Below are 27,953 nucleotides of genomic sequence, written 5' to 3'. Positions count from 1 at the left end.
ATGGCTTGGGGCGAGCTCGGGCTGCTCCGCTGGCTGCGGGAGAGCCGCCAGTCCCGCAGGCTCATCCTGCTCATCGTCTTCATCGCGCTGCTGCTGGACAACATGCTGCTCACCGTGGTCGGTAGGTGAAGCGGGCTCGGGCTGCTGTCCCTGCCCCGGCTGCTGCAGATGTGCTGCCCGAATGCCCGATTAATGCTCTCAAACCCAGCGTTTTCAAACTCTGATTAATTTTGTTTTTAACCGTGAATTACACTGCGGGCATTGCAAACGCGCCGCCGTGGACATCAAAGTCTTGCTTTATTTCCATGTTAATTGCGAGATAAGGAATGGTATAAAGAGGTCTTAATAACTCCTTTTTTCCTCTTTTTATTTTCTATTTTTTTTTCTTTTTCCTGCTAAACGCCACTGATACTTTGTAGAACGACAGATAACAGTATTTTTAGCTCATCATCGTTTTTTCTCCTGTGGTCGTGCAACTGAAACAACAGGCTAGATAACATTGGAGGTGCCTGTTTCCTTGTGATAGTTCTGTTTCCCCCACATTGGTCTTAAAATGATAGGTTAATAAGAAAACTATCTAGGTCACTTTTAAGAAAAGCACTTCCATGAGTTAGTTTAATAAAATAATAAAAGTTTTGATCAAAGTCTAAGATCCAACTTTTAATGGCTTCAGTGGCACAGTGTCAAGATTCGGAAATCTACTCAAATAAAACAATTGAGTGTTTTTTACTGGTAGACTTAGAACTCCTCATATTCAAATGTTTATGTGAAATAAAAGAATATAGTCCAGAGGAACCAGTGGCTCATGGAAGTGCACACAAACACACCTGAATGCTCATGGTTCTCCTGGAAGTGACTTGGTCTGTGCAGGGCTCAGCTCTCAGGTGATGCTTCAGACTCAGCTTCTGAATCTGACTCCTGAATTTCTTGAAGGGGTTTCAGTTTAAAAGTTGATGCCACAAGGTAGACCTTAGTTAAGAAAATATCTATTTTTAGCAGTTGATTTTGGAATTTTTTTTACATTAATATATTTCCTTATAATATTAGTAATATTTAATTGTTTGTTTAGTAATAAGTATGCTAGAGGCCCTAGAAATTATTATAACTTGCAGATTTGGGAGGCTGAACTTTTTCTGGATGAAATGCAAAATGGGAAGGGATGATTCTCTCACTTGTGTTAAAATGAATGAACTTGACATCTGTTTTTACAAACTCTAAAATCCTAATGTCTGAGATACATATTAATGCAATTAAATTGCAGCCAAGATCCTAAAACATGTAAACATGGTTCCTTCTGGATGATCTTTGCAATGTAAATTTCAAAATAATGAGACAATTATTGCCAATGCAAATATAGGCATATTATTTCTGATTCCTTGATATAGGTTTGTTACCATTTTTCCTTCTTATGCCTGGTACCTATCAATATTTTGGTTTATTTTAGAAATGTTTTATATAGTATTTTTTTATAGTTTGGTTTAATAGTCATTCCAATGCTCTTCTCATTATTCGTGCTTTCACAGCCTAATAAAAGGACTTGTGCAGCCACGTGCACCAAAGAGGCTTCAGACATGGGTTTTGATACTTTTGATATTTTGCTTAATGATGTATGTATAGAAAACCTTATGGGAATCTTATGAAAACTGGCAAAAAATAAAGATCAGTGTAAATGAACCTTTTGTTTTAAACTGCACTTCTGAGTTACGGGTGTGTTTTTTTTTCCCATGAGCAAATTTCTCTTTCAATTCTGTGTTTCTGAAATACAAAGCCTTGTATTTCCTCATCAATGGCACAGCAAGCAGCTTGGTGATTCCACTTCCAAGTAACCTGACAGTAAGATGCCAATGTATTCTATTTGTTTTTCCAGTGCCAATAATTCCCAGTTACCTTTACAGCATCGAACACCAGAAAAACGCCACAGAAATCCAGACTGCTAAGCCCAACCTCCCCTCAGCAACCATGGACAATTTCCAGAGCATCTTCTCCTACTACGACAACTCCACCATGCTCACTGGAAACGAGTCTGACAGGACACAGCCTGCAGAGCTGCCTGAGAGCCAGACAGAGCCCATGGCTGTCAGGGTGACCGCGGCCCCCTCTGACTGCCCCAAGGATGACAAGGAGCTGCTGAACGAGAACGTCCGCGTCGGCCTCTTGTTTGCCTCAAAAGCAACAGTGCAGCTGATGACCAACCCCTTCATAGGGCCCCTGACTAACAGGTATGGCATTGCTGCTGCTCCATCCCACACTGCTGTTTTAGCCCAGATTAGTGTTTCAAACAGATTCTTCTTAATTCTCCCTGGGTTGCTGCCTTCTGGAGGAATATGTTAGTGAAATCAGTTTGGTGAACACTTCTAAACGCTTACGCCCTTTCCAAAGTAGCTGCACGTCAGCCATTAGTATCTCACACTTTTCCCCCAGCTCCTGAGACCTTGGGTTTCTATAGAAGCCTTTGCAGAGATGGTGTTTGCAGTTTAGGAAGGATGTTGAGATGCGCATCCAGAGGAGGCAACAAGGGGTGAGGGGCTTGGAACACAAGCCCTGTGAGGAATGTTTGAAGGAACTGGGGGTGTTTAGCCTGGAGAAGAGGAGGCTCAGAGGCGACCTTATTGCTCTCTGCACCTTCCTGAGGGGAGGCTGCACACAGATGGGGTCGGTCTCTTCCGCCGGGCAGCACTGACAGAGCCAGAGGGCACAGCCTCAAGCTACATCAGGGAAGGTACAGGTTGGATATTAGGAAAAATTTTTTCACCAAAAGAATAATAAAGTACTGGGATGCTCTTCCCAGGGAGGTGGTGGAATTACCATCTCTGGATGTGTTTAAAAAAAGAGTGGACATGGCACTTGGTGCTGTAGTCTAGGTGAGGTGTTAAGGCACAGGTTGGACTCAGTGATCTCAGAGGTCTCTTCCAACCTCATTATTCTGTGATTCTGTTGAAATATCTCCCATATAGTTATAGGAGGCCAAAAGACACTGCAATTCACAAAGATTGTGAATTGTCAATAATCCTGTGGCACCCACATGAGGCAAAGATGATATTGAAACTGTAGGCAGGGCTCAGATCCCTTCCCTGCTCTCACTGAGATGAGCATCTCTTGCTGTGTGGAGTTGTCTGAGGAGAGAATCAATGGGAAATTTGTGTGGAAAAGTGAACAAATATCCAACTTTGCTGATCCATGTTCATCACCAGGTTCAGTGGGTCCCACATTCCCATTAGTACATGACATTGCCCAGCCTCCTAATTGCTCCCTCTAAATTCTTGCAAATATACAATGTCTTGAACCAAATATGTTTAAATGGGACTTTACAGAAAATTTATTTGGGCCAGGATCAAGCTTATAAACACCAATATCAATGACTTAAAACTCCTCTCCAAATCAAAGTACTGATGATGTTAACATGAAGATTAAAAAGTATATATAGTATTCAAATTTTTGGTGTTAATAATAAATTTGATTTCCCTGTTAGCGTTTTGTGTAACCACTCCCCAGAGAAGTAGCTTCAGTCCTCCCAAATATTCTGTGAGATCAATCTCTGCAGGAAATAAACTCCAAATTGTATTTAGTTGGGTCACTGATTTGCATATTTCATATGTAAGCTGTTTTCATAGAGAATTATTCCTTTCAGAAAATAACATGCAGCAGAAATTTGGAATTGTAGAACACTTTGGTTTAAGCAGTCAGTATGTCCATCATAGGTGGCAATATTTAAAACAACCAACACAATCCAATGACAGGTATTTAATGTTTTGAAGCCAAAACTACCTTGTTTAGGTTTTATGGTGTATATATACATATATATATACATATACATATATATATACTATATATATATATATTTACAGTGGGTGTATATATATACACTATATATATATGCTATTAAATCTAATATATATACTATATATATAAATATTGTCTGAGTGTTTCTTTTCAATCTCATAAAAAGTATCCAGCTGAGGGCTAAGCAGCATTTTTGGACTCACAGTGCTGTGTATGCAAAACCTGTGCTTTATCTGTGGAACTGATCTAAACATAAAAGCTTTAAATGAGGGAGACAGTTTCATTTCTCTCTCATTTCCCCTTATCACCAGTACATATCACCTCCACAGATATAAGTACACCACCACAAAATTACTTTTGCACAAATATTGCTGCAAGTTGAGAAGGATTTTTCTTACCTGTATTGTTTAGTGAGGATGCCACAGCTCCTCTGCAGGTAAAGTAACAAAACATCAAATTATGTTTTTATAATGGTTCTTTGGCTGTCCTTCTAGTTCTTCCTAGCTGCCTAAATGGTTGCCCTATTGATATTTGCTGTTTTTGTGTTATCACTATCATTTCCAGAGCCTGCCACATGAGGAGAAAGGTGTGTGGTCACACCTGTGCCCTGGAGCAGCTCCTGGTGGGTGTGTGATGCATCCCTGGGTTGGCAATGTCCTTGGAGCATCCCCCTTTCCTGCTAGGGGCAGGGTTGGCACCACACCAGAGTGAATTTCAGTGCTGGGAGCTGAGGTTCCCTCCTGGAAACATCCCCAGGTTTTTCCCTGGGGCAGGGGGTGTGACTGCAGGCACCGGGGCAGGTTTGCTCACACGGGTGGGAGAAGGAAGAACAAGGAGCACTTCATCCCATCATCCCACACAGCAAAACTCTTCCCTCATGCAGCTGAAGTGAGTGCCTTAATGGCACAGTGGCCCTAAATTAAATTTTGGGTTCACTGGTTTTCTTTCATGCATTATTTGTATCTTGGTACTGGTATCTGCCTTTGTTCTGAGAAATGTTTAGTGGGAAATATCAGTTAACACATTTATCAACTAACTGTAGAAGTTATTGGGTACCCTCCCCCTCTTAAGCTGACAATTTCTAATAACAATGTATATGATCAGCTGGAATGTGTGATTGTATAAATCAAACAGAAAATATCTGGGTTATCAATAGAAAGACTCTTCCTTACCACTGATGAGCTCTTTGGTTACTGTTAAGCTTTTGCCTTTATTACTTCTACAAAATTCCAGCAATATATCAAAGCTTAGGGAGAAATGATTGCTTCTTTCAAGATCCGTGTTCACAGTTGGTTAAGATGCCCAGTAAGTTTCTTTTTCAGATGAGTAGCACACTCTGTACAGGGATTTTTATTTTTCAATCCAATATAGCTGTACAAGAGGGGTTTAGAGTTTTGGTCAAGTGCTGGTTTTCACCAGGCACTGGCTTTGAGTTTGTACAGCCAGCAACAGGATATTCCACTCATACGAGTCTGTGCAAATAATCACTGTTTTTTAGGTTTTCTGAAAGTTTTGGAGCTTGTTTTCCTTTCTTTTATAATTACTGAGAGTGTAGATTTTCAAAAACCAATTTCGGAATTGGTTTCATTCAAGGAGTATGCTCTGCAAAAACAATTTCTTATTCAAAGCCCAGCTCTTTTCACGGAACACCAGACACACCTGGCTCAGAGAACAGGTTTGCAGCTCCTGAAACAATACAAGTTCCCTCTGCCCTAACAAAGTCCTGGCAGAGCAAACACCAGTGATGGCTTTGCCATAGGAAGTGAACAGTTCACTTCCCACCCTGGCTCACTTTCAGGGCAGAGCTGATAAGGTTTTGTGGGTCAGAAGCACATTATTTTTCCTGATGGTGAAATTTGTGAGGAGCTATCCACAAAGCACAGCATCTGACACAGGGCTCTTTGTGAGGAGGATGCTCTGGGAGGGGAAGAGTGAAGGGTGGGCAAAAGGCTGTGCTGTGAAAGGGTGGACAAAAAAAAGGCTGTGCTGTGAAAGGGTGGACAAACAAAAGGCTGTGCTGTGAAAAGAGTGGGCAAAAGGCTGTCCTGTGAAGAGGGTGGGCAAAAGGTGCCCTTTGTAACCACCTGCCTTATCCTGGCACAGGTGCCCAGAGAGGCTGTGGATGCCCCTGGATACCTAGAAGTGCCCAAGGCCAGGTTGGATGGGGCTCTGAGCACCCAGGTCCAGTGCAGTGTGTCCCTGCCCATGGCAGGGGGTTGGAAGGAGATGGGGTCTAAGTTCCCCTCCAACCCAAATCATTCTGTGGTTCTGTGATTGACTCCAGTGCTTTTATCAATCTCTCTCTGTGAGCCCAGCTGTGCCAGCCCCTCAATCACCAGAGCCAGTCAATGCCTCTGCCATGTGTGTCCCCTTCTTTTTTTCATTAGTCTGAAAGAAAATTTGTAGTTTTAACCTTGTTTTTCTTCATATCAGCCTAAAAAACCATAAAAAAATAACAGCTATTTTCATCATCACCATCCTGGCTACAGCTTTGAACTCCTTAGCATGAGACAGAGAGAGTACTAGGACCAAAATGTGTTCATGCCCAAGACACACACAGAGAAGGAAGCAGAGGCATAAATAACATTTATAACTACGTATTTACAGTTCAGTTCCTGTGTGAGCTTTCCTTTCAGGTTTTGGCAGAGGTTGAAATGACCTGTTCTGTCTGTTCAGGTCACTCTGTCCCTGCTGACCCTACATGTTCTTTTTGAACTCCACACATATTCAGAGGTTCATTGGTTCAGAACCTCAAGGAACATATTCTTGTCATAAATCCTCCCCAGTCCTCACTGGCAGGGAAGAAGAGAGCCAGAGTTCCAGCCAGGACAGAGCCAGCAAGGGGTGCTCACATGGAGCTGTGCGACAGCAAGGTTGGAACCAGCGGATTTGCAGCACTCTAATTGGTAATTAGGCTCTAATAATCCACAGCTGCTCACCTGGTCAATGTAACCTTTATTGTGCTGCTGCACAGGACCAACAATCTGTTGTCTTAGTCTGGAGTAATCTTGTTAATGGGCATAAATCATTTCCTGAGAGCCCTACAAGATGGGGCCACAGGGGCTGAAATGGAGCTCATCTGGGCATCATTCTCCAGCAGTGGCAGCCTCTCCTTTCCCTCCTTCAACCAGTGACTCAGACTTTTCCAGAGATCACAAACACTTGTAATAAGCACTTTTAGCTGCAAGTAGCCTTGGTGAGGCGTGCTGGACTCTGCTTCAGAATTGCTTGGAGGGTTTTGAAAGGAGTGCCCAGGAAAATTATATGTTTGGCCATAGTAACAAGAAAAGATAAGAGAGAGGACAGGCTGTAATATTCTCTGGTGCTGCATACATGCAGAGGAACAAAATGCAGAGGTGATTGTGATGGAGGGTGCTGTGTCATGGCTGAGGACACTTTTCACATGAATGGCCCAGCACCAAGGGGCAGAATCACTGAATTGGCTGCTGCAGGTGGTGCCTCTCCTTTTTATGATTATTTATAGTGCACTTGTTCAGCAAAACCTCCCAGTCTGTGCTCTCCACATCTGTAGAACAGACCAGGGAATGCAGCTGCAGGTTGGACATTTGTGGCAGCACAACTGCCAACTAATTATTGCTGCTATTTCAGGGTTTGCTAAGAGGCAGGGTGTGTTGGGATTGCCCAGGAAAGGACAATCTGCATGTCTAAGGAAATGTCAGCTGGATGTGAGCAGGATTGTCCCCTGAGAAAGCCCAGCCATGGCTTCTAGGGGCTCAGCAATTCCATGCAGAACTGTGCATCTCCACATTTTGGGGGATGCTCTAGGCAATATTAACCTTCCAAAAATATTATAAGTACTTGTTTAACTCCCATCCTCTGCTATGTGTCACTTTCCACCTTGCTGTGGCCCTGTTTGTCCAAGGAAAAGGAAGAATAAGATCTTCAACTGCAAAAATGAAAGAACAATGCCTGAACAGTATTACACTGAGCATTAGAAGTGGCTTCCAAAATGTTTCTTTTCTTCCTGCCTTCAACCACCAGGAAGTTCCCAGGTGCAGGAAGCCCACTGGAAGAGTTGAAATCTCCTTTATTTAGTATGACAGCACTGCTCTGTGTTTAACTTGTGAATGTTTGTGGAAGATCTCACAGCTCATGTGACATTACATTGCCTCCGATATAATGATGGCAATGTGAATGTGGGAGCCAATTTGGATGGCATTTCTCTTCATGCAATAACTGAATATTATTTCAATGTACTTGTAGCAAACTGCTATCTCACAGGCCCTGTGTCAGGTCTATGAATTCCTGTACTGAAATCAGAATTATCCCTCAATTATCCATCCTAGACACATCTGGGATGGCCCTGACAGACCCAGCCCTACTTTACTTCGCAGTGGGGAAAGGCATGAGGACATTCACCTTCTGTTTTAACACTCCAGAAACAGCTGATAATGCCCATCACTAGCAGTAGCCATACCTGCAGAGTTTATTTATTTTTTTGTCTGTACTCCTGTCAGTGCTTTATTTAATTGAAAAACTCAAAATCAGAGCAATTGTGATCAAACTCTCAGTGGCCTGGGCCCACTGGGAAGTGCTCACTTCAGCTCTGAGGCAGGTAAGAATTTGGCAAGAGGTAATTTTTTATTTCCTCATGTACACAGAAACACCAGTGGAGATCAGCACCCCATTGTGTAATCCCTATTACACAGCAAGGGAAAGGCTGGCTTAAAAAAAAAAAAATCATTCACTTTAAATAAAGCAGACAAAAAAAAATATTGCTCTTTTATATAGCATGTGTGAAGGTGCTGGGAGATTAAAGTTATTATCCTAAAGCCACGGGGGAAGTTTGTGACAGGGATTTAATTTGCTTTGGGGACACCAGTTCAGGTGAGTAGCACATGAGTGACCAGGCTCTGCTGGATATTTACAACACCCACTTACGGATTTCAACTGGGAGAATCTATGTTAAAATGTTTTATAATATGTTTTTATCATATTTTAATGCAGTGGTGATTTAAGGCAAAATACCACGTGGAAGCTCAATTTATTTCATTCACAAGAATGAGACAAACAATGAACATTGAGCTCTGCATTCTAGGGAGTTTTCCATTATCAAAGGTCCTTGACTGTATAAAAATATTAATACAAAAACAAAGCTCAGAATAATTATTTTGGTCTGTGTCATGGCTACTGTTATTAATAAGGGCCATTTTTGACCTTTCCATTATTTGATTGACCTGCTTTAGCCAATACTGCCCATTTAAATGTGCAACACTGTCAAATCATTGGAAACTGAAATCCTTTGAAAGTACTCCTGAATTTGGCCATTAAATAATGTCCTGGCAAATACATTTGAGATGCACAATCCTACAAAAAATGAAGCTGTGAACAAAGTGTGTTGGATAGAATGTGCGCTCTGTCTTCAGAGCCACCTAGGTTGGGACTCCAGGGTAGATTTTTATTGGTGTGGAAAATAATATGTTGTGATTTTTATTATTTTTTTGTGGTCGGATTTTCAGTTTTATCTGCTCAAAAAATATAATTGCTTCCCAGCCAGGAAGTTCTTTATTTCCTGGAAACTTGAAAATACTTGGATCAACCAGGCATTTCTACAGGCTCTTTGGAGTCCTAATGAAGAAATGGGCTGATGAAGAAAGCTTTGATCAGCTCCATTTCTGCTCCTAAACCCATGGAAAACAGAAGTATTATTCTCAGGCTCTTTGGGACTCTTCCAGTGCTCCTGAGGCAAAACTCCCAGAAAAGCTGATGACAAATTTTTCCAGTAAAAAAGCCATTGGCTTGACTATGTCTCATTATAATCATTGTCTCACAAGGATGGAAACAGATGAGCGCTGAAACACGACTGGGGTATTTCAAAATTCAGCACACTCATGGAAATCTTCCCTTGGCATATCTTTGGCAGCCTCATGGAGCCCCAGAGGGGTTTTATTTGGAACAATTAAGGCAGAATGAGAACAGGGCAATCAGGGCAATCATGAGAAGGATTTTTTCCAGGGATTTCAGATAAAAAGTCTGCTGTGTCAGATGAAAAGTGGTTTGTGATGTGGAAATATATGGCCATGTGGTCCACAATAAATAGTTCAAAGCCTGCCAAGGAACTACAGGTTGGGTTTGTGTGGTGTGTGAACTTGTGTAAGACTAACTCAAAACCTCAGCAATGTGAATATTCATTTTGTTTTCCAGAATAGGCTACCAGATCCCACTGTTTGTTGGCTTCTGCATCATGTTTGTGTCAACCATCAGTAAGTGTCCATGTCTCACTTGGTCTGGCCTAGGCACAACTTTTAAATGAATGGTCCACAATAATTATCACTAGGAATTCTTCTTGTTGGTGATTGGGGACTGATTCCCAAGGAAAATTTTAGGGGAAATTTGAGGGAAAATTTGAGTCAGCTCCACATTGATGGTGGCGCTGATAAGATTGGACAAGGGAACCTGATCTGAGGGGTCACAACCCTTCATCCCACCTCAGCAGAACCTTCCTTAGCTGAGCCTTTCAGGTATTTCTGATCTGCAGCAGTGCTCAGACATTGTAAATAGCCATGGGAGAGCTGCCTTGCAAGGCCCTGTACAGGCAGATACCATGGGGGTTTATCAGGAAGATTGTGAGGCTGCAGTGGCTCATGAGTGGGGTATGAGTCAACAGGATCAGAGTGTTGCTAAACATCTCTGTGGGATGTGCAAACAGCAGCACAGCCTGCCAGTCAGCTGAGATAATTTCCCTGCTCTAATGGCATTGATAAGGCTTCAGCTGCTGGTTTATGTTTGGCTTTGGCCTGACATTTAAAGCTGTGGTCCAGACAGAAAGAGTACAGAGAACATCAAGGTTCATTAGAAGCCTGTGAGGATCAGTGAAAGAACTGTTTTTAACTCAAAAGGCAGATGTAAGATGCATTACAGCCTGTGACAAAAAGAAAGGAAGGGGACAAACAGTTTTCCAGGTCCTCTGTACATAAAAGAAAGAATAATGAGAGGATTCCCAGAGGGGATGTGGATGGCACTTCCCTGGAAGTGCTCAAGGCCAGGTTGGTCAGGGCTGGAGCAGCCTGGGATAGGGGAAAGTGTCCCTGGCCATGGCAGGGGACTGAGCCAGGTGATCTTTCAGGTCTCCTCTAACACAAAACATTCTGTGAGTCTATGATCCTAAAGCTGTATCATCAAGGGGACTGAAGTACTAGAGAAGATGATCTGGTCCTAGAGCCACTGACAACTCTGTCACCATGTTAGATAAATTCTGGTTGGGATGTAGATAAGAGTAGGGAGCCTAACTCATGGCAGGGAACTGCTGATCTGCTGAAGTCCTTTTTTTCCTTTATTTTTATGTGTTCACACTGTAGGGATTTTTGTGAAATGTGGTGAAAAGCCCCACAGGGCAGGTGGGAGGAGTGGATCCCATGTTTGGTTGGTGCATGACACCTTCCTGCAGCTACAACCTGCCCAGCAAACTCCCTTAGGTGGCCAAGAGATGGGAGCTGAAAAAAAAGCTTTGTAAACTCACTGTAGAGTCAATGACAATGACATGGGCTCTGCAAGCAGGGATGTGGTTGGGTTTCTGAGAAACTCCTGTTTTCCAGTGCTGTGGGTGGAGAATTTAGCCAGGCTGAGGGCAGCACCCAGGGGCTCTGTCCCAAAGGACAGGGAGTGGCTGAGGGTGAGCCCTGGGGTTGAATCTCCTGGGGAAATAAAGTGGCAAATTTCTCTGCTAGAAGCAGGAGAGGGAATTTGCTGAAGGTTTTGAATGGGGGGATCTGCCTTCCCTGCACCTTCAGCCAGCTGTGCTCCACACATCTGGCAGCACCAGGGGAAAACCTCTCTCCACCCGCTCGTTACTGGAGGCAGCATTGGTGCTTGCAGCAGCACGGAGAGGTGAGGCTGCAAAGAAAACTCTCATTACTCCTCCTGTGTGCAGCTGAACCAGAGCAGAGGTAATCAAATCCTGAGTAATTAGTTAAAACTGCTTGGGCTCCTGCATTCTGTGTCACCTGGAGGCTTAGACACCTGGGAGCAATTCAACACTGACACATCCAAATGCAATAAGGGAAAATAATGCAGTTAGCATTGAAAGTGGCACAAGTCACTGTAAACACTTCACTGAATTGTAGGAAGTTTTTGTGATAGTTTCAAGAAATCTAACTTTTTAACCTAGTTATCGTTAACCTAATTTTAAAAATTACCTCTGTTTTTTATTTCTTTTTTCTTGCAGTGTTTGCCTTCTCTGGAAGCTATGCACTGCTATTTATTGCCAGGTCCCTGCAAGGAGTGGGTTCCTCTTGTTCTTCTGTGGCAGGTAGGAGATGATAGAGGAAAATGCAGATAACTTTCAGTCTTTTTTTAAATTGAATTTTATCAGCACATTCAATAATCAATACAAAATATTATATAATTAATATACGCAACATATTTATTATATATTTGTATATTAATTATATAATATTTTGTATTAATTATTGAATGTGCTGACACATTCAATAATTAATTGAAATTATTATATTTATAATGAATATACTCTCTATAAACAAAATATAATTATATTATATAAATATAATAATAGCTATTTATAATTATATATGTATATAGAGTATATACTCTATATATACAAAATATATAATTAATACAAAATATTCAGTTGAATCAATTTCTTTTTTTGTTTTTCTGTCTCTTTCATATGAAGTAGCTCAAAAGCAAATGTCTTTTAAGACTTCCTTGCTATTTGGGTTGCAGTAAGGTAGAACACTAAATGAACTGCACTCTCCCTGGGATTTCTGCACCTGTGTCTTCAACATTTTAAATTCATTTTTAGCCATTTTAAAGGTCACTGGGAACTTATGTTGGTACTTATTACAGTTAGAAAAGCAGCTCTGTCTGTTATGGAAATTTCTGTTATAAAATGTTGTTTTCACGGGCTTACCATGCTGGCTGCCAGTTTAGGTACCAGAGTTCCAAAAAAAGTGTCTCATTTTTAAATGAGTAGGTAGAATGGAGTATGGGTTTTCAGCCCAAATTATTTGAGCATTCTTGAGGCTGAGGCTGGAGAAAATACATTTTGTTCATGCTGAATATTCCAATCTTGGAAAAATTTCCTGCAATGGCAGGAACTGACATCAGTTAGGGCTGCAAGTGAAGCTTTCCCAAGGGAAGACATGCCAGAATGAAAATTATTGTTCAGCTGTAACTCAGCCCCTGTGCAAGGGGGCACCTTCAGCTGTGGGCTCTTAGGTGAGCACAAGATTTTCTTTTTTCTCAGCCAATGAACACAAAAGAGCAGAAAAGGCCAAGGGACCATCTATTCCACCCCTTCCTGAAGGCAGGATCAGCTTAATATCTGTCATTCCTCATGCACACTTGACAGGCCTGACCTCAGAAGCCTCCAGAGCTGCCCTCAGCATCCAGCTCAGTGCTTAAGCGCCTTTATGGCCAGGAAGGTTTTTTGTTCCTGATGTCTCATCTAAAGGCTCTCTGCTGCCATGTGAGCTGATTTCTGCTTGCCCTCCTGCAGAGAACACAAAGATCAGTTTCCTTTCTTTATCTTCCTGGCTCTCTTTTGTATTGCGAGGCTGTTACCACCTCTCACATCGGTTTTATCCTCTGGTTTTGAATTGGGAGTCCTGTGTTGTCCCTCACAGATGTTATTCTGAGCTATTGCCATTCTCTGCATGGTCCCCAGGCAGCCCCAGATTTCTCCCTGTGCTGCACCAGAGCCAGACCCAGCTCTGAGAGAAGCTCTGGCTCCTTACAGGGCCCTCACCCTGCATCTCAGAGCAAAGGAAATTTTGTGAGCCGTTGCTGGCAGTCATTCCCTCCCCTGCATTTGTGTGCACAGTCATTCCTATCCATGTGTGACAGAACACATGGATATACATCTGTGTCCTAGAACTTTGTGTTATGGTCTTTGCATTTCCCCCTCCTTTTTTTTTCCAGAATATTTCCCCAAATCCCACATTCATTGTGAATTTTAATGCAGCTCTCCAGCTGCTCATGCAAACAATTTGATGTCATCCACTCTTTTCAATAAACGTGGTGATCCACTCAGGACCTCTGCTCTTTTGGTGATGGATGGTATTTACTGAGTGATCAACCATGCAATGTATTGTTTTCCTCCTCTGTGTAGCTGCAGAACTTATTTACTGAGTCCTATGTAAATCTTGATTTGAAAACAGAATTATTAATTTCTATAAGGACTCTCCTGCAGCATTTACGTCTGCGGTGTCTGAGTGCTCCACAAAAAGACAAGCAAATTAGGCTTCATGTTTCCTTTTGTGAAATGAAGGCTCATCATCAAGTGCAGAAATAAGGCATGTGGAGATAAAGGTCAAAAGGATCCTTTAATTTTTTTGTGCTGAACTTGAAACACTCATTTACAAAGCAATCAGCTCTGCATAATACCTCATGCCCAGAGCACTGTCCACAGTGGGAGCTAAGTGGTCACCAGACCTTTGTGCACTCTGAGTATGAATAAATGATGGTGAATACTTGTCAGAGGCTTTGATTCTGCTCATTGGAAAGCATCATCAAAAAGCTCTGTGACAAAGAAAATAATAAAGAATCTAACAAATAAGGGCATCACTAAATTACCTGACTAATGCTGCACAATAGAACGTGGTCTTGGGGACCATCAGTGCTGCCAGAACCATTTTTGCTTGGAAGTTGATTCTATGGGAAGGGAGTATACATATATATATATATACAAAAAAACCAAAAGCAAAAACAAACACTTGGCTATTTCTGTATAATGTTTAGTAGGTGTGGCAAATGACGACCATTAACTGTAGCACACATGTGCCTAATTTTGTGCTGTGCTTTATTCTTATGTCTATTTATTTATTTATATTTATTTTATATCTCTTTATTTATTTTTATTTATTTTCTTATGTCTCCTTATCTATTTACTTATTTTTAATTGTAGGGATGGGATTGCTTGCCACTGTTTACACGGATGATGAAGAGAGAGGCAACGCGATGGGAATTGCCCTTGGAGGCCTGGCTATGGGAGTACTAGGTCAGTGAGCTGGAGGCTCTGCTGGCAGAAGAAACCATCCCCCAGCCATCCCAAAGCTTGTTCTTGGGAGCTCTGGAAGCAGCAGAAAGGTCTCCCTTGGGTGTTGTGGCATTGTGTAGTCTCCAGACTGGGTTCATGGTGTATGTGAGGAAGAGCTTTTCCCACAGCAGGCATTCCCTGAGTGTATTCACATGCCAAGCAGTAATCTCTGAGATGTTTGGGTTTTGTTTACAGTGCACAGTGTTTTGGGGAATGGAGAATATGGTTATTGCCATGATCAATGATCTTTGTGGGGATTTTCAAGCTGCATTTTTGGTCGCTGTGTGCCTGTAGCAGGATGCCCGAACGCTCTCAGGGGTTTTGTTGTGTCAGAGTTTTCACAAGTGTGTCCTTTCCTTTCCTTGGCAGTGGGCCCCCCTTTTGGGAGTGTCATGTATGAGTTTGTGGGGAAGAGCTCTCCCTTCCTGGTGCTGGCAGCCCTGGCTCTGTTTGATGGAGGTCAGTAGGTCCCTGCGTCAGTGTCCCCCTGAGGCACAGCCCACTCCTGCTCCTGCCATCCGTCCCCTCCTGCAGGAGAGTCACAGCTTGCCTTTCTTTCCACAGCTGTTCAGTTACTTGTCCTGCAGCCCTCCAGAACACAGGCAGAAGTGAGTATTAAGGTAAAACACTGCAGCAATGGGTGTCACTTTGCCTTTCCTAATCCCAAGTTTTTGTTTCACAGAGTCAGAAGGGGACACCTTTGCTGACACTCCTGAAGGACCCATACATCATTATTGCAGCAGGTACCAGACCTTTTTTTTCCTTCTTTAAACCAACCATGGGTGTCATTCCTACCCTCTTGGCATGCCTTGGGCTGAGCTGCTTTAACAACGTTGTCATTTGCTGGTTTACTTTATGCAAATTTCTAATAAGAATGTGTTGGTAATACAGGATGAATGAACCAGCAGAAGCACAATAGGCAGAAAATCTGAAATAAATGTGTCTTTCCAACTGAGAGGCCACTGATGACTTCCAGGTGCCTGCTGGGGCAATGAGATGTGGCCAGGAAAGTTCCTGTGAGGAAAGTGACTTGGGCCAGGGCCTTAGAGTGAGGGATTGCCAGCACAGCACAGGGAGGCACAGGGAATAGCACTGAACTTTGTTCCTGTTTGAAGAGGGAGTGAGTTTGGTCTCTTGAGTGTGAATTGTTGTATTTCAGAAAAGGGCTGGTGGAATGATGAATGCTGTTTGGTATTATATATTTTTTCTGATGAGCCTTTCTGTCTCAAAAGAAGTTTGCCTTTTTGCATTGCACGTTGCTGAATGTTTATTCTGAAGTCTGTAATTAAGCCTGGCCCTTTCTAATGTTGACAAAACACCAGGAAACAGATAATTATTTTCACAGTTCTGTTACATCATCCTAACTTGCTTGTCTAACAGTGCAATTCTTCCAGACATTTCTGGAAATTTTCTGTTTATTGCTGGTCTTAGGGAATTATCATAACCTTAACTCTGTGACTTGGTTGAGCTGTGACTGAAATTATACAAACCCTTTTGCTTGAGAAATTCTTGCAGCATGAAAAAACCACTGAATAAAAGTATAGCAAAGACAGTTCTTGTGATAAGAGATCAGATTTGTCATTCAGCTGATTCAGTAACTTCTCCTACAGCAGTTAAAGTATATAAAATATGAGAAATCCCCATGGATTATCAGTGGGATTAAGGGGAGCACTTGGGGTCTCTGTCTCCCAGGACAGAGGCTGCTCAGTGCTGTGACAGTACAGGTGATGTTCTCTGACCTCAGCCTCTTCTCCTTGCTTAATTTCCTTTGCAGACCAAATTTGGTTCTGTCAAATGCCCAGGTTTGTGTCAGAGGTGATGCTTCACAGCCTGTGCCATCAGTACCCTGACCAGGCAGAAGAAATGTCCCTGGCATGTTTTGTCCCTGCTGGTGGGAGTGAAATCAGTGTCATTCCTGAAGCCCAACCTCACTGACAGGGATTACAGGAAAATCAGGAAAATCAGTGCTGCTGCCTGACAAAGCTGCATGGACAGACAAGTTGGTTTAAATGATCTAAAAACCAGAGACAGACATCACCATGAGCACACCTTGGGAAGGCGTGGGACAGCTCTGCACTGGGTCCTGCTCTTCCACAGGGAAATGCCACTGATGTCTGTGGCACTCTGCCAAAATCTGGGGAGGTTCTGGGCCCTGGAGATGGGATTCAGCTGGAAGGCTGCAATTTCCCACCTTCTGGCCAACACAGGTCATTTAATCCCACTCAAGGAGGAAAAGATGTAGGATTCCTGCCCTTGACTCATGGCACTTAAAAGTAAGGTCAGCTCCAGGCAAGACTGAGGGAAAGAAATAATTTATTTTCTTTTGGGGAAGCTTTGCTGAGGTAGCAGGCTCTTGCCCTGAGATTGCAGAGCACAGCTCAGCCTCTCACTTTTCTCTTGGGGCACGTTCTAGGTCTGAAGCACCTTTATCAACATATCCCTGAGCGCTTTGGCAAGCTCTGGTGCTGCTTCTTGGCCTAAAGAGAAGCAGGTGCCACAACCAAGTGCAGGCACACCTGTTTCTCCTTCCTTTGTGAGCTTTGTTCAGCATGGAGTAAACTGAATAGAATAGAAAATTTAATTAAATAGAATATTCAATTAAATAGAATATTTAATTAAATAGCAAATCCTTTGCTATTGAAGCTCTCTCAGAACGGTCCTGCTGCCTCTGCCTGCATTTTGTGCAGCCTGAAATGCTTTTTCCAGCATCAGGGAAGCTGTTTGAGCCTGGCTGGTTGTGGCTTGGGAGAGCCCCAAGGAGTTTAACTGGGGCTCCTTGCAGACCCACTCTGGGAGCTTGCACCCAAGTGGAAAGGTTGGCTTTTGTCCTTAGGGCAAAGCAGTGCTGAGCTGTTGCTCCTTGCCTGGGGAAGGGAGAGAGCCAGCTAGCCAGCAAGGTCGTTTTAGGAATAGTCTAATGTATTCTGACAGCTTTGAGCAAGGAATGACATCAGCGCTCATTTGGTTTTGAACCTTGTGATGAGGAACTCCCTCTGAGAGAAATAATGCCTCTCTGACCTCTGAAAAATATGGATTTTTTTTTTTTTAAGGTAGAATTTGTATAGTAAACGACTGGAAGAGTCTAGAATATTTTCCTGAAATTCAGAGATTGTAAATATTAGGAAGAAAGGGAACACAAGTCTGAGGTTGTCACTTGCAGCAGTGATTCCCAAGAGCCATTTTAAAGGGATTAGCAGAGGGGACATGTCCTGTTGCCCTGCATTAAGCCTCGAGTGCCTGAGGGTTTTTTGAGTAAGTGTGAAAGGCATCTTGAATCCCAAGAAATACCGTGGGGTTTCTTAATCCCTGCTCTGGAGCTGAAGTGCAGCACTGAGAGAGATGAGCACCACCCAAACCCAAACTGGATTCTGGCTCTGCAGGCACTGGGGTAGGGCAGAGCTGAGCAGGCAGCCAGGCTGAATCAGCACTTCCACCCTTGTTATCCTTTGTGCTGGGTTATTGAGGGTGCAGGGATTCAAAAGAGATTTGAAATTCACAGGGCTGTGCAAATCTTAAAAGAGATTTGAAATTCACAGGGCTGTGCAAGCTCAGAGCCAAAGCCACGTTTGCTGCCCCACTGCTGCCTGTAGGATCTCCAGATAAAATCCCCATTTTTGGGAGCAGCCATCCCTGTGTTTGTACCTTGGTATTTCCAGGATCAAGCCTCCACTTGCTGCCATGTGGGGCAGGATGAGCTCTCAGGTGGCAGAGGCACAGGGTCAGAGCCTGAGCCTCTTGCACAGCAGGGCTCTGCTATTGCCCCAGGAGAGCACGTAAAGACCAAGTGGTTGTGGTTTTAGCTAATCATTTGTACAACAGACCTCGTGAACTTTCCAAATGTCATCAAGCTCACCGCAAACTTTCACATTATGAAATAGCTTAACCTTTATTGTAGAATTTCTAGGAGAATAGAAACATATAAAAAGTTAGCCTTCGGTGATTTTACACTGTGTTCTATTTAATGTTAATCACCATCTGACACATGACAAATAGGGCTGGGAAATAAGCCCTAAAAGTGAAATATTTTATGTAAAACCAGTAAAAAGTGAAAATATTTTACGTAAAAGATTTTATGTAAAACCAGTAAAAAGTGAAAATATTTTATATGTAAAAGATTTTACGTAAAACCAGTAAAAAGTGAAAATATTTTATGTAAAAGATTTTACGTAGAACCAGTAAAAAGTGAAAATATTTTATGTAAAATATTTTATGTAAAACCAGTAAAAAGTGAAATATTTTATGTAAAACCACCCATTCTTTGCATGGTGTTTTGTTTCTAGTCAAAAGAAATAATTACTACTATTTTTTTCCTCTCCCCTTCTTTCTTTAAGGCTCCATCTGTTTTGCAAACATGGCTATTGCTATGCTTGAACCAGCTTTACCCATCTGGATGATGGAGACCATGTGCTCAAAAAAATGGCAGCTTGGTAAAGTACAGTGCATTGTTTGCATCTCTATATTTTGTCTATTGAGTTCTGGTCCTGTTAAGGATTATTTGCTTCAGGGGGGTAATTTAAATTATTTTTTTACAATTTGTAAAGTGTCAGTGTTAAACCTGTGCAATTATGAACACTGAGTATATAAGAAAAGTATTACACAGTGGGGTGATGTTGTTGAAACAGAGGTTCCTGGAATGGGCTACACCCAACTACTGAACTATTTGAACTATTTTTCAAGGAAAAACAGTTGCAGGCAGCCTCAGGAGTGGTGCTGATCCACCTCCATTGGGAATCCCAGCACTGCTCTGGCTGTGGATGTTGGCCAGGGCAGCTGCAAGGTGCCTGTTGAGCTGCAGAGGAGCCTTGCACAGCAAAACCCTTTGGTTTTTTCCCTGCAGGGAGCCCCTCCTCAGTCCCTGGTTGGAATTGCACAGGCAGGCAGGCACAGGGATGTGCAGCAGGTGCTCTGTGCACAGGGATGTGCAGCAGGGTCATGGCAGCACAGCCTCCTCCTCACACACACGTGGGGGAAAGATGGACTGCTGCTTACAACGTGGACACGAGGAGCCCTTTCCCTTGGGATTTACATATTTGGCTTCTTTAGTGGTCGCTTAATCATCCCTTTCAACAGAAAGCAGTGGGGAACCCCACCTTGGACCTTGTCATGAGTTTTAGCAGGGACACAGCCTTGGGAAACCAAATCCATGAGCAAACATGGAATGTGCTCCATTTGCCCTCCAGAGGAAAGTGGGACAGTTACTTTCTCTTTGAGAGGAACAGGAGCAGGAAAAAACCACCAGAAAGTGGATTAAATTCTAGTGAGTGATGAACTATGTGTGAGAAGTTTATGTGAATCTTCTTAAGTGGGCAATGCTCAGCCTTCATCTATCTCTGATTAATTTAATGGTGTGGTCATGAGGGTACTTTTTAATATCAGTGTATAGTTTGAAAGAAAAAGAAAAATCCTTCATGAAAATGATGTTCAGCTGATATCCCTGCTGTGTTAATGTACACATTGCATCCTATAGAAAGCACAAATCTTAGTTCTAATTAATGCAATTGAGATTTAGAGTGGCCACAGATGCAGTTCTTAATGAGTGAACCTCTTATGAGTTCTTAATGCTGAACCTGGCCATAACTTCTAGCCTGCAATACAGCAGAATGAACATGCAAACTTGGGTATTTTGAACCTCAAAAAGGAAAAATAAATATTGCCTATCTACCTCCCTCACCAGTTTCATATTGCTGCTGCAATAGAAATGAGATTTACAAATATCTTCATTGAACAGAGGTCACTAGAAGGAAAATATCTATTTTAAATTAAGACTTATTTAACCCCTTAATGATACAAGTAATTGACTCCCTTTTACTTGGTCTGATTTGACAGCATTAATTGAATTTTTTTAACCCTCTTAAATTATAAATTGAACTGCAGGGTTTTAAGCAAATTATTATCTTATGCAGTTGGAAGCCAGCTGTGTGAGGCATGATCTGAGGAAGGTATAAAGAACCTTGATTTGACCAATGAATATTACTGTGCATAAAGCCCATTTAGAAAATTATAGTTCTGCCTCAGTACACCACAGCTTACAGACCAGCCTGTTCCAGTCTTATTTAACAAGATTTTGCAGTACAATTTCTCTTTTACAGCTGTCAAGGTCTGCTCTGTGTGACCATTTGGTATAACCAGACAGCTCCAAGCAGTACTGAAGTAGCTGTGGTTACACAGGCTGAAATTAAATATTTCCCCAGCACCACCACTATAAAACCCACAAGGTTTTTAATCACAGGATATTGCTGTGCTAAAAATTACCTCTTGTTTTTTTTTCTTATGAATATATCAGAGAGATGGGAAGGAAGATGGATAGGCAGGAAATGAGAAAAGCCCTGTTGCCCTGGTGGAAGATGAGGAGCACACACACGAGAGGCAGGGCTGGGATTGTGCACCCTGACACCACAGCTGATTTCTGCATCTCTGGCTGGGTCCTGCCCTGGGATTCTGTGCAAGGAGAGGAGGAGTCCTCCAGTACAGACTGTAATAACTGGGTTTTAAACCAGAGGTGTCACCAGACAATAGGATCTGCTCTAGATACAGCCACTGCTGTGGCAACCTCAGGGATGGAAAAGCATTGCTGGTGCCAGAAATGTGTTTTTCCAAGTGGAGGTGGGAAATGAGAGAGACAGAATTTACTCAGGTGTCCTCATCTGCAAGCTATCACAGTTTCAAAATTTGTTATTTTACTTACAGCAATATTTTAAAAATAATTTTTAAAGTTGTATTACTTATTTTTTAAAAGTTTTATTACTTATTTTTTAAAGGTTTTATTACTTATTTTTTGAAGTTTTTAAAGTTTTATTTTACTTTAAATTTTTAAAAGTTTTGTTGCTTATATTTTAAAGTTTTATTACTTATTTTTAAAGTAATTTTTTAAAAAGAAATTAAGAAGATGTTGGCTAAATAATTTTAATAGTATTTTAAAAGGTTTTTTATCCTTACATCATTGATACGTGCTTGGCCAAGGGCAGTATCAAGCACTGCAGACCTGCCTGTGGCAGGGGGCTCGGTGGCATTGCCAGGCTCAGAGGGGCACTGTCACTTGCAGAGCCCTGCTGTCCCCTCCTGCAGGGGATTCACCCACCCTGAGCACCTGCTCCACAATCCTGGGCTGCTCTCCTTCACCCATCCCACAGCTTATTGCAGTCAGACATAAACTTTCTGCTCTTTGTTGTTCTGTCCCCTCTCCCAGAGCACTTCTTGTATCTAATGCTGAAAAAGTCTTTTTTTTTTCCCAAGGCATCAGGTTGCTGCTGCATTCCACAGATGATGTCCTTAGATTTCACGGGGAGGCTGCAACAAACCGGATATTTGATTCTTTGGGCTCCATTAGATGTGTCCAGATGAAAATTGCAGTGTCTGGCATTTATTAGTTTCTTCGAACATGTCCCTGAAAGCCTTGCTGATAAAACCTCTCATTCATATTTTTCAGGCGTCGCTTTTCTTCCAGCCAGCATCTCTTATCTCATTGGGACCAATCTTTTTGGGATACTTGCACACAAAATTGGAAGGTATGCTTAATTTAAAAATACTAATCACCTCCCAGTCTCTTCATGTACCATTTCCAGTGTTTCCCTGGGCAGTTTATTGATAGTGGAAATTATTAAAGCTTGTTCTATAGGAGCAAAATTGTTTTTTTTTTTTGAACACATTGCTACTTTTGCTGTTTAACTCAGCGCTTCAGACATGGCTTTGAAACATTCATTAGGATCAGCTCTAACATCTCATTATCACCATCTCTGAGTGATGTTTCTTCTTTGGTAGGTGGCTTTGTGCTTTGCTCGGGATGCTAATCGTGGGAATAAGTATTTTATGTGTAAGTAGACAATCACACATCTTCTAAATCATGTGAATGTTGGGGTGCTCGTCTTCAAATATGTGCTTTTCCCATGAGAGTTCTATGACATGTTATTAAACAATGTGTGGTTAATAGGTTCCAGATCAGGGTTTTGAGTGCTTTCCTATTTCAGTGCTTCAATTATTTTTAGAAATGATGACTCTGAGAGGAGCATGCTGCTCTGTTGAGCTGTCACTCAGCAGTTTATAATAGTAAGTGTGTCAGTGGTTTAATGGCACAGTTGTCTGAAATGACGGCTCAGAACAAGGATCAGACTCCCAGATCTGTACAAAGTGGGCCATAACTACTTGGAGAATTTATCACAGAAAAAGATGCTAACCACCATGTGCAGTATGGTGTAATTAACTGCCTGAAATTTCCTTTGTAGGTACCGTTTGCTAAAAACATTTATGGGCTCATAGCACCAACTTTTGGAGTTGGATTTGCCATAGGTAAGAACATTTGCAATGAGTTCTTGCAAGAGTTATTTACATGAGCTCTGTTATTTCTGTAAAAATGATTTGATATGAAGTTACACAGAAAATCAGTTTTGTTGCCATTCTGATCTAACAGTGGTGCACCTGAGCTGTGGCCCAAACTGGCAGGCAAAGCAAGAAGGAATTAAGGGACAGTGCTTGGGGAGTTTGAACCAGGCTGCTTTAGACCAGCTGGAGCCCCAGGCCTGTCCAGAACTGCTCCATCCACCTAAACAGACCTTTCAACCCATCCATGAATTTAAATGTTGTTTTTAGAAATGCAGCTGTGCTCTGCCCCAAACCCGCAGCCTTTCCTGCAGAGGAAAAGGATTTATGTAGACATTTCCACTGGAATAAAAGGCTTAAATTGTACATAAAGAGGAATTCCCAGGCTCACACACATGTATTCTTCAAGTGACATGTGTGACTTTCCTTACCCTGGGCTGTGCACTGGGGACCCTGCCTTGTTTTCAGCGCTTGGTGCTCAGCAAATGTCCTGGGGCATCTCCACACCAGGGATGTGCAGTGAGGAAAGAAGCTACAGGAACAAATTATCTCAGCACTTTTGTGAGCTGTCTGTGCTGTTTCTTGCCAGAAATGAGGATGTGTGCAAAAAGACATGATAAAAACACTGTCAATCATTTTGGTTGACTGGGGGCTAATGTTGTCTTTTAGGCCTTCAGCCAGGGCAAGTTCACACCAGATAACTTTGCCCTAATTACTTGGCAGGGAATGTGAGGTGGGAGCTTTGCTCTGACACTTGGTGGGAAGTGTGGATACATCCTAAACTCACATCTCTCCTGTCCTTTAGCAGGTGCCACCTCTATACATGTCCACACATGACTCTGGGCACAGCAAAGACCATAAAAAGCAAAGCTAACACAGACTATTGTACACAAATCTTGCTGTGTACACCTGTACACATGTCCACACATGACTATGGGCACAGCAAACACCATAAAAATCAAAGCTAACACAGACTATTTTACACAAATCTTGCTTAGTTATGAACAAGCATCCTTTTAGCTGCTTTTGCACCCCTTCTTGGCACATCATTCACCAAAAAAGGGTTAAAAGGAGGGGAAGAAAAGGCAGCATTTTCCTGGGACGTGTTTTGCAGGGATGGTGGACTCCTCCATGATGCCAATCATGGGCTACCTGGTGGATCTGCGCCACGTGTCAGTCTATGGCAGTGTGTATGCCATAGCTGACGTTGCCTTCTGCATGGGTTTTGCCATAGGTAAGTCCAGCCTCTCCCTGCCTGGAAAGCACAGCTAAGAAAAGCAGGAAACTGCTACAATGCCAGCTGTGAATCCCAGTGGTGCCTGCAGGTTTTATGAGGGGAGGTTCTTATTTTCTGCAAGAAATCAGAGTTAGGGGGGATTGCGTTTGGCATCATTCCCCTCCCCTGCTGCAATTTGTGCTCATTTCATGAGCTGTGAGAGGCCTGAAGGTGTCTGAGGGCAGTGAACACAAATGGGATATGCTGAGGAAAGAGGCCTTGGGATACTTTAATACCACAGCTGTGCTCCAAGGGTCTGTGGGGGAATCACTCCCCCCTGACCCCCTTGAGAGCATGACAGAGATGCCCTCAGGAATATCTCTAATCTCCCCAAGGAATGTGGGCTATGGAGCCAGGAAAGTTTTATGATTGTTTAATCATATTATATTTTAATTTATATTTTATATAATTATATATATTATATAACATATATATTAATAGAATATATGTTTTACATATATAATATAATATACAATATATATTATATATGATATAAATTATATATATTATATATATTTACATAAATTTATATACAATAACTTTATTATAGATAAAATTTACAAATATTATCTATTATATTATATATAATTTTATAAATAAATATAAATAATAATATATAATATGTATATAATATATATTATTTATAATTATATATTACTTATATAATATATATAATATTTATATATAAATATATAAAATTATATAAAATTTATTATATATATAATTTATATAATTTTATATAATTATATATATTATATAATTAGATATATTTATGTTTAATCATATTATTTTAAATTTATATATTATATAATTATATATAAATTTATATATAAATATATATTATATAACATATAGATTAATAGAATATATGTTTTACATATGTAATATAATATATAATATATATTATATATTATATAAATTTTATTTATAGAAATGTATATTTATATAAATTTATATATAATAACTATTATATATAAAACTTATATATTATATATAATATATAATTTTATGTATAAATATATAATATGTATATAATATCTATTATTTATAATTATATATTATTTATATAGTACATATATTTATATATAAAATATATAAAATTATATGAATTTTATTATATATAAAATTTATATAATTTTGTATATTTATATATCTTTTATATAATTACATATAATTATGTTTAATCATAATTATATTTATGTTTATAATTACAAACACGTCTTTACATTCCTTAAATCTGTTTGTAAGATAGGGGGTTAGTATGCAAAATTGCTTGCATGCAAAATATGCTGCTGCAAGTTTTGTGTCAGAGCAATCTGCAGAAAAGGGTTTTTGTCTGTGCAAGGTCCCTCTGCTGGTGGTGCCATTGCCAAGGCCATTGGATTCCCCTGGCTCATGACAATTATAGGAATTGTGGATATCATCTTTGCTCCCTTGTGCTTTTTCCTTCGAAGTCCACCTGCCAAAGAGGAGAAAATGGTAAGTGGAACTTGGTTTCTTTTTTATAAATTTTGGGTTTTTTCAGTGAAACAAATGATAACTTACATTTGCATCTTTGCCTCTAAGTTCCTCAAAACAGGACTAGCTCAGTGTATTTCATTCTCAGGCATTGACTTTGGAATGAACTCCCCCTTCCTTCTATGTCCAAGATGTATAAAGGCAAACCCTTTATTAATTAGATGTTACAAAGTCACAAATTTGATTTCTATGAAACAGGGTCCTACACACATTCCTCTGCACCAGCATATGCTGTGGTGAAGTCAGTAGAGAATTCATTTCTCTTTTCCTTGAAATTGGCCAGAACTCTATTTGGCCAATTGACCAAATTGTTCCATGGTGTGCCTCAAACTGTTTTTTTCCCCACAGTCCTCTGGGGAAAAAAAATAGAAAAATATACCACAGTGTGTTTTGAATCATCTTTTTTCCTCCTTCTCCTCCCTTCATACAGTTCATGGATCCCTACAAACCAGTGGTTTCTCTTGTGCAGTATGTACCACAAGGCTTCTCTCTTTTCTGTTTTTTAATAAATTGCCAAAGACTTTATGATCTGGAGCACTCAGTGCTCCCCAGACACTGTAGGGTGTGTAAGAACAGAGTCACCATCTGTAGGTTGAGCCCACTCAGCACTCCATCCTTCCTGAAAAAGGCTGATCTGGGCTCAAAATGTAGTTGCTGGTTGTTTATTTGGGTGAAAAGAAACTAATTTTGCATGGTCATGGTTTTATTCTGCAGTGGCACCTCTCCGCAAGGTAAGGACAGCACCTGATGCTGGTGCTGCTCACTTTGTGCTGGCAGCAGGTGGAAAATTGAATCTTGCTGCAATAATGGTGTGTGTGAGGCCAGAGAGCTTCTGTTTGGCTCATGTTTGGACTGCAGAATCCCAGTTAATCCCTTGTCATGACCTTTGCTGAATGCACTGGTTTCGTTTGTTTTGGTTTTTGTACATTAAATAAGGCTGAGGAACAGAAAGGAACAAAAACTCAGCTGCTGTTTCTTGTCAATATAAAATTTCTCAGGTACTTCCATGGTCCCTGACTGTTTGATTTGTAACATCACAACCCTGAAGGGACAGGATCTCTCTCCATGGCTCCAACACCTTCCAGCATCTGCCACCTCTAATATACCTTTAAATGCAAAACAGCTCCTGCTCCCAAGTGGCTCATGGCTGTAAAATGATGTACCAGTTCTTTCAGGTTGGAGGAGAGTCAAAGGAGGGTCCCAAAATTGTGGTCTTTGCATAATTATTAACCCCCAAGCTTAATTACACTCAGCAGGAAGAACACTACACAGTTGCTCCAAAGCTCCTTGGAAAATTTCAGCCCAGAGAATTTAGTATTTTATCTGGCCCTTACCATGATTACCACTTTTAGTTTGCTGTGGGTGTCAAAGCACAGTATTGGGACCATCACTCCTGGCATCATCCTCAGTTTTGCTGTTCTGGATCTCCATGGAAAGAGGGGACAAAGGCAGTAAAAGAGAATTGGCTTGAAGCAGTAGGACTGCTCTTGACCATTCATCCAGCTTTTAATAGATGGAAATTAACTCTGGGAGGGGTAAACTACTGTCTCTGCAGAGGAGGTAGATGTATTTCAGTAACACCCAGGCTGAAATACTGGAAATAGAAATTTTCCAGAGCTGTCTTCAGCACCAAAACCCCCCTCACACAGACGTGTGGACTCAATTTACCCTAATTGCAATCAGTTTGGGCTCTGCCTCAAGGGAGGAGAGGTGAATCCCTGAGTGCAGAAATACTCACACTCTGTTCTCTTCCAGGCAATACTCATGGATCACAACTGTCCTGTGAAAACAAAAATGTACACCCAGAACAACATCCAATCCTACCCCATAGGTGAAGAAGAGGAGGAATATGAAAGTGATGAATAACAGAAAAGCCATATAACATATTTAGGTGTACAAAATGCTGTGGTTCATGTGAAACATCTCATCCAGAAATAGGTTTTAGCTGTACTGTACATTTAATAGTGAAATGGTCAGAAAAACCAAAGGTATATTATTTATTGGTGACTATAAAGCAGACTGCAAACCGCCTTATGGGGGGAAAGAGCT

At 41.3% G+C, this 27,953-nt stretch overlaps 1 protein-coding gene across 1 annotated transcript; it reads left to right on the top strand.

Moving 5' to 3' along the window:
• On the top strand, nt 1-27,772 carry SLC18A2 (solute carrier family 18 member A2). Its single transcript, XM_054277068.1, has 15 exons — nt 1-121; nt 1,868-2,219; nt 9,946-10,004; nt 11,966-12,049; nt 14,666-14,758; nt 15,167-15,256; nt 15,362-15,405; nt 15,480-15,540; nt 19,129-19,224; nt 22,224-22,302; nt 22,556-22,607; nt 23,017-23,080; nt 24,225-24,344; nt 25,732-25,865; nt 27,660-27,772. Exons 1-15 carry the CDS (start codon nt 1-3, stop codon nt 27,768-27,770), a joined length of 1,560 nt encoding a protein of 519 aa, XP_054133043.1. The 3' UTR covers nt 27,771-27,772.
• Nucleotides 27,773-27,953: the final 181 nt, after the last annotated feature.

This window comes from Melozone crissalis, unplaced genomic scaffold (assembly GCF_028551555.1).
Source record: "Melozone crissalis strain CALT ecotype California unplaced genomic scaffold, PUWL_Pcris_2 ptg000019l_1, whole genome shotgun sequence".
NCBI lineage: Eukaryota > Metazoa > Chordata > Aves > Passeriformes > Passerellidae > Melozone > Melozone crissalis.
Note: the sequence above shows the minus strand (reverse complement) of the source record. Positions and strands in the feature narration are given on the sequence as shown.

Coding starts and splice junctions, on each gene's coding strand:
- SLC18A2 (XM_054277068.1), top strand. CDS start 1: ATGGCTTGGGGCGAGCTCGGGCTGCTCCGCTGGCTGCGGGAGAGCCGC. Junction 12,050..14,665: donor CTCTTGTTCTTCTGTGGCAG/GTAGGAGATGAT, acceptor TTTTAATTGTAG/GGATGGGATTGCTTGCCACT. Junction 14,759..15,166: donor CCTGGCTATGGGAGTACTAG/GTCAGTGAGCTG, acceptor TTTCCTTGGCAG/TGGGCCCCCCTTTTGGGAGT.